Source organism: Trichechus manatus, unplaced genomic scaffold (genome assembly GCF_000243295.1).
Source record: "Trichechus manatus latirostris isolate Lorelei unplaced genomic scaffold, TriManLat1.0 scaffold00128, whole genome shotgun sequence".
NCBI classification, from domain to species: Eukaryota; Metazoa; Chordata; class Mammalia; order Sirenia; family Trichechidae; genus Trichechus; species Trichechus manatus.
Window position 1 is genome coordinate 6,482,357 of NW_004444064.1, and position 10,018 is coordinate 6,492,374.

Sequence of the window (10,018 nt, forward strand, 5' to 3'; positions counted from 1 at the left end):
CCAAGCAAAGCTCTCCACCAGAAGTTAAGGTATACCCTGACCACCCCCTGAAGGACCAAGCAAAGCTCTCCACCAGAAGTTAAGGTATACCCTGAGCACCCCCTGAAGGACCAAGCAAAGCTCTCAACCACAAGTTAAGGTATACCCTGTACGTTGTCTGGGTCTTCCGTTTGAGTTGCTGAGTCTTGAATTATTTCGCCCTTTTCCTCAAGGTGTAGTACTGGTATCTTTTCATTGGAAATGTCTTTGTTCTGAGCAGGAACCGCCTTCAAACTTCCTACTGGTACTCCATCTTCCACAACTATTTCTTTAGTCAGACGAGCTGCCTTCGCGTTCCCCACAACTACCTGCTCCCCCAAATTCTCTTCTCTGAACTGGGGAGAAGCCACCTTCCATTTCGGTTCTGGCACTTGCTCTTCCACGTTTTTTTCCCTGGTCTCAGAAGGTGCCGCTTGCAGCTGTTTTTCTGCCTCAGTTTCTTCTGCCAGTAGTGTTGGCACTGGGCTCGGCTGCGAAGATAATCCTGAATCTGTGTGGTCAGGTAAGTTTTGCTTCCGTTCGACTGGTTTTTGGCTTTCTTTATCTATTTCATTCAGTCTAAATATTTTCTGCGATTGTTTTTCTTTTACATATTGCTTCATAACCCCTTCATCGACTTCTGACTGGGACACTGTTTTCTTCTCTGGCTGATAGGGTTTCTCTGGATATGTGCTGTCCGTATGTGGCTTCTGGGGCCAGGTCTTCTCTTTAGCTGCTATCACAATTTTGGGGGTCCTGTCTTCAAAGGAAGCCTGTGATTTTTGAAACCTTCCTTGGGCTTTGCTCGCCACTCGTGGACCAACCTCTGAGACACCCTCCTCCTCATCAGACTCTGAATCAGAGGAGCTGGACGAAGAAGAGGCTGAATCCTTCGCCGCTTTCCTCCTCCTCTGGTGAGTTTCTAATTCGGGACCCTGCTTTCTGAACGGAGATGCAACCTTCTGAGGGAACGCCACCAAAGTCTTTCTTGCCAGAAATCTCGGACCCCCTTCATCTGTGAGTAGCATGACGTCATCGGGGTCAGGACTAGCTACCATCCCGCCTTCATTCGTAACTGACGGGTAAGCACTGGGTGGAGAGAACTTTTTAGACAGTCCAGCTGCCGGGTGGGGGGCTAGGAGCTTGCCCTTCGCCTTTGCTTCCACTACATCTAGGAAATGGCACAAACAGGAACATTACTTTTAATATTTAATGAAACAACCTAAACGCATCAGTCACAGTCACAGACATTTCATTACCCACATCAACTTGTCACTTGTATGCCTTGAGTGAACTCGTCCTAAGAAACCCTCCTCAGAAGTCCACTCTTCAGTGAAGGCCAAACCCCATGAGACAGAACACAGTAAGGAACACAGGTGTTTTTCTTTGTGGCTAAAAATTTAAAAATGGGGCTTTTCACCAACAGGAATATTGGTCTGGTGTTTCCACATTTCACAATGACAGCTTCTTTGATCATTATTTTTAAACTACTATTTCACCCAAATTTAAGACAAATTAAATTATGATAGATAAATTATGATATTATATTTTCAGATGAGTATAACATTTTACTAATATATGGTCCTTTAAATTCCTTAAAAAAAAGAAAAAACAAAACCCTGGTGGATCTCAAATACTAAAAAAATGATCAATATTGGATGAGACCAAGCTTTCTGAACCAAAGAGCCAGGAAAATTGTTCAGTCAAGAGTACAGACAACAACACGGAAGAAAACATTCTTTGATGGTTACGAGGGTGGGGAGGGTGGGAGACAGTTATTTACTAACTAGATAGTAGATAAGAATTATCTTAAGAAAATGTTTTGCATCCTGAGTGGCATCTGGGGTCTTAAAGCTTGCAAGCGGCCATCTAAGATGCATCAATTGGTCCCAACCACCTGGAGTAAAGGAGAATGAAGAACACCAAAGACACAAGGAAGTATTAGCCCAAGAGACAGAAAGGGCCACATAAACCACAGACTTCATCAACCTGAGACCAGAAGAACTAGATGGTGCCTGGCTACCACCAATGACCGCCCTGACAGGGAACACAACAGAGAGTCCCTGATGGAGCAGCAGAAAGGTGGGGTGCAGAACTCAAATTCTAGTAAGATGACCAGACTTAATGGTCTGAGACTGGAGGATCCCCAGAAAGCATGGCTCCTGGATTCTCTATCAGCCCAGAACTAAAACAATTTCCGAGGCCAACTCTTCAGACAGTGATTGGACTGGACTGTGGGACATAAAATGATACTCGTGAGGAGTGTGCCTCTTAGCTCAAGTAGATACAAGAGACTAAATGGGCGGCTTCTGTCCGGAGGTGAGATGGGAAGGCAGAGAGGGTTAGGAGCTGGCTGAATGGACATGAGAAATCAGGGGTGGAAAGGAGGAGTGTGCTGTTGCAGTATGGGGTGAGCAATTAGGGTCACATAATAATGTATGTATGAATTTTTGTATGGGAGACTAACTTGAAATGTAAACTTCATTTAAACTACAACAATAAAAAGAAAGTGAGTCTGAGTGAGCGTGGGGCGGGTGCGTACAGTGTGTCAGAGCGAGGGAGGTGGGAGGGTGTAACGTAGTTGATGCAAAGGTGCCCTCGGAAGGAAGAAAAGTCCCTCAAAACCACGCAAGTCATTTGGGGATTTCTTCGGTCAGAAAAACCAAAGTATTACAGTATCAAGAAGTCTACAAGAGGGTGCTGGGCCGGCCCTTGAATCTGCACTGCGACCTCCCCGGAGCAGGCTCTGATGTAGGTGGAACGCAGAGCACACACGGAAACACCTGAGCTCCACATCATGGTAAACATAAGAGCAAGTCCTCGAAGCACCCCTGCCTGGGGCCCAGTCTGATGAAAGAATGACAAATACGGACATTTTAGAGCAATCCCACTGAGTACAGTTATCACTACTGCTTTCTGTTCAAATGACATATTTTTTAATGGTTATCGCAATAGACTTTCTAGAAAATCTGCTGTGGATTTTAAAATTTTAAAGGAATTATTAAAACAAGATTATAGGTTAACCTCCTGTATCATCTACTGAAAAGAAAAATTCGAATGGGATTAAATATTACATAATTTAGAAATTGGTTGGAAAGGGAACCTTTGTCTATTGCACAAAATAAGAACGCGTTACAGTTTCTTTTAGTCATGTTACATTACTGGGAAAATCCAGAAAGGCTAAGAGACTAAACTGTAGTAACGCGCTTTGCTCTCTACCGAGAGGCCAGTTTTGGGGCCCCTGCAGCACAGGCCCAAGTAGGCATAGCTCCCAGCATAAGATGGGGACTTTCAGGGCTGTTCCCACTCTCAGAGACCATACGAGCCTACATAAAATTCTCATCTCCTTGCCGCGGAGTCGATTCCTGACACATAGCCCTTCCGGAGAGAGCAGAACTGCCCCATACGGTTTCCAAGGTTATAATCTTTATGAAGGATGGTGAGACTTTGTCTCACACATTTCGGATGCGTTATCAGGAGGGATCAGTCCCTGGAGAAGGACATCATGCTTGGTAAAGTAGAGGGTCGGCGAAAAAGAAGACTCTCAACGAGATGGATTGACACAGTGGCTGCAACAAAGGGCTTACGCGTAATGATTGTGAGGATGGCGCAGGACCGGGCAGTGTTTCGTTCTGCTGTACACGGTGTCGCCGTGAGTCCGAACTGACTAGACAGCACCTAACAACAACAGTCTTTATGAAAGCAGACTGCCACGTATTCCTCCCACTGAGCAGGAGGCGGATTCAAACCCGGGCTTCCAACAAGCTCATTCCGGTTCGACCCCTGCTGGGAACCTGCACTTCCACCCAGAGGTACTGAACCAGAACGTGCATTTTTACAGATCTCCAGGCGATTTTTATGTACACTGCAAATTCTCAGCAGGGCGTCTAACCGGAATGACGGCGTCGGAAGCACTGGTTCAAACTGCTGACCTTTCAGTTAGCAGCTGAGCACTTAGCCACTGCGCCACCAGAGGTCTACAAATACTAGGAAACAGCACAGAGAGAGGAGCTTCTTAGCGCTTGTTTAGCTCCTCTCAAAATAGAACTTAAATTTCCCAAATCTCTTTTCTGCTCAGTTGAAAAGCGAGGGCATGACCAACTTTTTAGTGGTCCCCATAGGAAAAGCAAACATGACTGGTGTCTGAAATGGATTAGCAACCTTAAAATACTTTCATATCTTGTCAGCAGGTCATGAAACCTATATTTCAGAAACAAAGGTACATTTAAAAATAACATGAAAGAATAAAGCTATTAAAATTTTAAATGGTAATTTAAAACTTCTTTTACAAGTGTGTGACTATAAGTTTTTTTTCCTAATGAATGCTTAAGAATCAAGATTTTCCAGAGGCAAGACAGCATAGGGGTTAAAAACACGGGCTCTGGAGACTGCCGGCCTGGTTCCAATCCAGGCCCACCACCTACAACCTGTGACCATGGGCAGCTCACTGTCTCTGCAGCGCCACTGCCTCATCTATGAAATGGGCACAGTAACGTATCTGCTCGGTGCTGTGTGTGGGCGGCCACATTAATACATGGAAAGTGCTTACAGCAATGCCCGCAACGTTTCCTGTAATTAAATACATCAAATCCCTATTTCTGGAGACTCCTCACTTTTAAAACTGAAATACAGACTTGAAATAGATAATTAACTTTGGCTTCTAACATAATCTTTAAATAGCTACACAAGAATTATTTAGTCAATGAAGTCTTACTGACGGCTGCAGAACTGAGCCCAGAGACTGGACTGAACAGACTACCAAGTGCTGGAAAGCCAGATGGTTCTCACAGACGGCGCACCTGTGAGAACACCTGGCTTCTGAGATCAAGTGGCCTCTTTCTCCCACAAAGAAGCGTGTGCTTCCAAAAGCTGGAATCCCAAACTGAGTGAGGCATTCTAGAACCCTGGGGTCCTGCCCTGATGGCAGGCCCTTGGACCAGAGATGTGTCCCCAAGGTGAGCATGTAGGGACCCCCCATTTACAGACAGGAGGCTTCCATTAGAGCTCCCCAGGCCGCCCAGAGTTGAGAGGGGTTCACCTGGCAGTTTCCCATCAGGAGGTGAAAGCCCCTTCCGGTCACTGACACTCAGGGGAAGCACAAAGACCTGCACGTCACGTGTCCACTGGAGAAGCATTATCGCCCTTTTTTTGCACAGAGATAGTTTTTTTGAATTATGACAGAAATGTAGACTAGCGACAACCGCAGCACTGCCCAATGCACACAGTGTATACACTGGTCTTCTCCCGTCTCCAAAGCGCCCAGCCGAGCTGCACTGTCCCCACGCGAGCACGAAGGAACCATGGCTCAGAGGCCTGAAGGGCCGGCCGTGCTCAGGGGCAGAAGCTAGCCGAGAGCCCAGGCCAACTTCCAGCTCAGCCCTGTCCTCCCTCAACTGCACACAAAACTGCCGCGGGATGAAGCACGCCGCTGCCACTCAAGTACGTTTCCAAAGGATGACGGGGAACCTGTGGCTCTGCTGTGATATTTTAAAACCCAGTTAATCCAAATTCATAAACCTGCAGTATCAAATCATCACGTAATCAAAGAGATCTACAAAGAAGGAGGATTGCAGATGTGATTAAAGGTCATCAAGGGATGGAGTGATACAGCAAAATTCAACAAATCATTCACAAGTAAACATTACGAGAATGCTCACAATGAGCCATGTGTGCTAGAGAATTTAGCTTTTTCATTGTAAACATTAAAAAATTATCAAAAACAGGCCAGGTAATAACTGATAATATTAAGCAATTAATGTTAATTTTTTAGGTGAGGTGATGGTATTTTTTTTTTTTTTTTAAAAAAGGGAGTCCTTATGTTTAAGATACATATTGAAATATTAATGGGCGAATTAAAAAAGCCAGAAGAAAACTGGATGTAAAGATGATCCAGGAGCAGGACAGAATTAAAGCATCTTTCCATCACACTGGAGGCCACCAGGGTGGTGGGTCTGAGAGGGTGTGAAGGGGCCTGGGGGCTGGGACCCTCGACAACCTGCCTACAGATAAGCTAAGGATGTTCCTGTGCGCAGAACAAGGGGCAGAAACCACAGAATTGAAACGCTTTCAAGCATTCAAATGGAGAAAATGGTATTTTGATGAAAGTAAAACCAAATACAAATGATTCTAAAAACCCATATGAAGATTAAGATTTACAAAGACACTGTACGTATTACACTCTTTCAAGAGTTAGCTAAGGTTCCAGTAAGACTAAAGCCACGGACTTGGATCACGATCAACTACAATACATGGTCAATAATAATTAGCAAAAACAACCTAACCCATTGCCGTCAGGTTGATTCCGACTCATAGTGACTCTACAGGACAGAGCAGAACTGCCCCATAGGGTTTCTAAGGAGCAGCTGGTGGATTCAAACTGCCGACCTTTTGGTTAGCAGCCTAACTCTTAACCACTACGCCACCAGGGTTTCCGAATAATCAGCAAGGAGTAGAAAATAAAATAATTCCCAGAAAAGAAGCATTTAAAATACACTGTTACAGTTCCCATTTCCCTTTTATGAGAACATCCTACACTGGAATTCAAAAAAAATAAAAAACCGTGATAAAAGTCAAAATGACTGCGGAAACAGCTCGAAACAGATCAGACATCATGTATCATCAAAGTGAGTCAGAATGGAAAATTGCCTGTGCCTAACTCCCTCTCCAAAAACTCAGAAGAAGATGCCTGTAATCCTGGATTGTGATCGAGCAAAGGCTGGGAAACCAGAGGAATCTCAGAGACACTGAAAAAAGTCAAAATCAGGGGAAGAAAAGTAAGGCGGGATTTGCATCTACCTCTGTTAGCACGGGATCCACATTAAGCCACAGAGTCCCTAGGTTGTGTAACTCAGACTGACAGTGGCCCTATAGGACAGAGTAGAACTGCCCCGTAGGGTTTCCATGGAGCCCCCGGTGGATTCCAGCTGCTGACCTCTTGGTTCGTAGGGTCGCTGAGTCGCAATTGACTCGATGGCGATGCGTTTGGGGTTATTAGGTTGTGTGAACAGTTAACACACTTTACTGCTAACTGGAAGTTTGGCAGTTTGAGTCCACCCAGAGGTGCTCCGGGCCCTGGTGGTGCAGTGGTTAAGCATTCAGCTGCTAACCAAAAAGGTCAGCAGTTCAATTCCACCAGCTGCTCCTTGGAAACCCTATGCGGCAGTTCTATTCTGACCTATAGGGCTGCTATGAGTCAGAATGGACTTGATGGCAATGGATTTGTTTGTTTTTGGTGGGGGGAAGGGAGGGGAGAGGTGTTCTAGAAGGCAGCCTGGTGATCTACTTCCAAAAACTCAACCAATAAAAACCTTATAGAGCTGCTCTACTCTGACACACATGGATGTCACAAGTCGGAGTTGACTTGATGGCAACTGGTTTGATTATGTTTAAATGCTATACAGCCTTTATACTCTGCATCACTTGTTCCATGTTAGAGTTTGGCACTTAGAAAACAGAACCAGTTCAGGCTAAATAATGAGGCAAAGGCTATTTCCAATGTGCTTGGTCTAAAATCTGTTACAGATTTATGTCTGATTATAATCTGAGCACTGTGCCGAAAATAAAGACCCACAAGTCATATAGCTGGTAAAACTCCTTTCCAGATTGGGAGGCTGACTGATTCACTGACTTTGCATCCTCTTTCCCTTATCACTAACATGAAAAGCTTACGTTTTGGTTTACTTTGCTTCTTGGGATTTGGTGGCAGGCCCTTTCCACTCTTTCCTGATTCTGCAGAGAGAGGAACGGTAGAAGCAAGTCCTCGAAGCGCCCCTGCTTGGAGCCCAGTCTGACAAAAGAATGACAAACACAGACATTTTAGAGCAATACCACTGAGAACGGCTATTACTATTGCCTTCTGTTCAAATGACGTATTTTTTAATGGTTATTACAATCTTCATAATACATGTGTATCATGAAAAGCTGAAACAAAACACCGGCATTCAAGACAGTCACTACTAACATCTGGCTAGTTTTACTATGAGATTTTTCCATGCATACTTTTTCATCAGCTCCAACTGTTTATTAACCTACAAAATGCTATATTTTGTTGGTTTGTTTTTTTGTAAAATGTTTTTCTATACTTAGAAAGTAGAAGAAATACTACTCGGCCATTAAAAATCATGTAGATGGAAAATTGCTTCAGAACTGCTTACAACATAAGTGAAAACACATTTTATAAAGTGTTAACACGCTCAGCATGTATTTTCTAAGGCCTACGATGTGCTGAGCACTGTTCTAGACGCTGAACGTATGTAATAGAGAACTATGCATACACGTGTAAATGTAAAAACACGTGTAAATGTAAAAAACTGTAAAAAAAAAAAAAAGCGTGTGTGTGTGTATTTGTACATACAGCAGTGGGAAAAAAATCGTTCGGAATTAAGATACCTCAATGAATAAATGTGGACGCTGGATTTGTTTTTTTTCTCATCTGTGCTTTAAATTATTTTGCAATGAATAGAGATTACTTTTATAATACGAGTCACTTTCAATTATAAAAAGTTAACCGGCCTTGGGGTTTTATATATGGAGAAAACCTCTCTTTTTTTCCGTCCCTTTTCACAGGTGAGGAAGTGTGAGCCGTCTTCCCAAAGGCTGCCAGGTAAGTCACCGGGCCAAACAGGTACCTAAAACTTCCCTCACTCCCACTCTTAAGAAGTGAAGATGCTGTACTGGGAGAAACCCTGCGATACTGGCTGGAGTCACGGCCGCACCGCGCTCGTCCACCCCTGCTGCACCGCAGAGCCACTTGGGGGAACTTGGACCCCGCAAAGGCTCCCCAGGTGAGCCGGGCTCCTGCCGGGGGTGGACGCCACTGCGCAGGGGGCCGGCCCTTCCACGCCGCGTGCGAGGCTTCCGGCCTGGGAGCGGCAGGAGCGCGCGGGCGTCCCCGGGGACGACCCTGCAGGTGACCGGGACTGAGGTCGCCGGGGGTAGCACCCCAAAGGCCGCTGGCCAGCTCCAGTCAGGCCCCAAGGCCGCCTGCACCCGGTCGCCGGTCCAGCTTCCTCCTCCTCGGCCCAGGGGTCAGCGGTCCGCACAGGGCGGTTGGAGGCAGCCAACCCGGGCGCGGCCAGTGCTGCGCACCCCGTCCCGGCCCCTCCGGGGAACCCTGGCCGCCCGGCCCTGCCTGGCTCCTCCTTTACCTTCAGAGCCCCAGCTCGTCCTTGCTGCAGCAAAAGCTGGGCCGCCATGCTGTAACACTAGGGCGTGCCGGGCAGACGGCCGGGCCGGGCCGACGTCGCACCGGGAGAAGGCCAGCTCTGCGCGCGCGCCGCCGCCCCTAGGCCCCGCCCCTTTGCCCTCCGCCGCCAATCACAGGCAAGGACGGCGGCGAAGCCCAGCGAAGGACGCACCGAGCAGCGAAGCGGGCGCCTGCGCGCGCATCCTCAGCCGCCCCAGGGCACCAAGTTCTGCGCTTCGAGGCCCCGCCCCTTGGCCGAGGGCCCCAATCACAGGCAGGGACGAGAAATGGGTCCGCCCCTGAAGGTCCCGACCTTGAGGGGCGCAGGCTACAGGACTTGTCTACCGGTCGAGTGGGCGGTATCTCAGGCTCCGGGCCTTGGAGATCGGAAATAGATACTGAGAGGACTTTACGGTGCTCTCAGTGTCTGCGGAGGGCGGGCCTGAGTGATCCGCATGACTGCTTCTCACCTTTTTGCCCTTGCCCTCTCAGCCTTAAATTTGAAATCGCCGGTGCACAGCCTCACAATCCAAGCATTAGCATTTCTGGTCTTAGCTGATCGTTCTCTATGTTTTGGGGAGTGTTTAAGAGCCTCCTTCCATTACCTTTGGATCCACACCACGCGCCCAGACCCTCTCCTTGGTCACAGCCAGGGCGTCAGATCACTGCCCACGTGCAGCACAGCCTCAGGCAGGCCCTACAACAGTGATACCGGAGTTAGATTAGACGTTGATGCTTTATTTTACCCGAATATTCATGACTTTCAGCCCAAAGATTTTCCCCCAAAGCCTGGCCTTCATTGGAAAAGTTAGGCAT

The 10,018-nt window shown here is 46.9% G+C and overlaps 1 protein-coding gene across 2 annotated transcripts in view; it reads right to left on the bottom strand.

Annotated features, from left to right (window-relative positions):
• Window positions 1-9,279, bottom strand: part of NDUFV3 (NADH:ubiquinone oxidoreductase subunit V3) — a 13,071-nt gene extending 3,792 nt beyond the window's left edge. The window contains exons 1-3 of one of the 2 annotated variants that reach the window (XM_023739090.1): window positions 9,165-9,279; window positions 7,687-7,804; window positions 146-1,189 (exon numbers count right to left, since the gene is read on the bottom strand). In XM_023739090.1, coding sequence (XP_023594858.1) covers window positions 146-1,189; window positions 7,687-7,804; window positions 9,165-9,212 — 1,210 coding nt within the window. In that variant the 5' untranslated portion in view covers window positions 9,213-9,279. The remainder of the gene's footprint in view (window positions 1-145; window positions 1,190-7,686; window positions 7,805-9,164) is intronic. The other variant, XM_004384809.2, reaches the window with a different exon arrangement.
• Window positions 9,280-10,018: the final 739 nt, after the last annotated feature.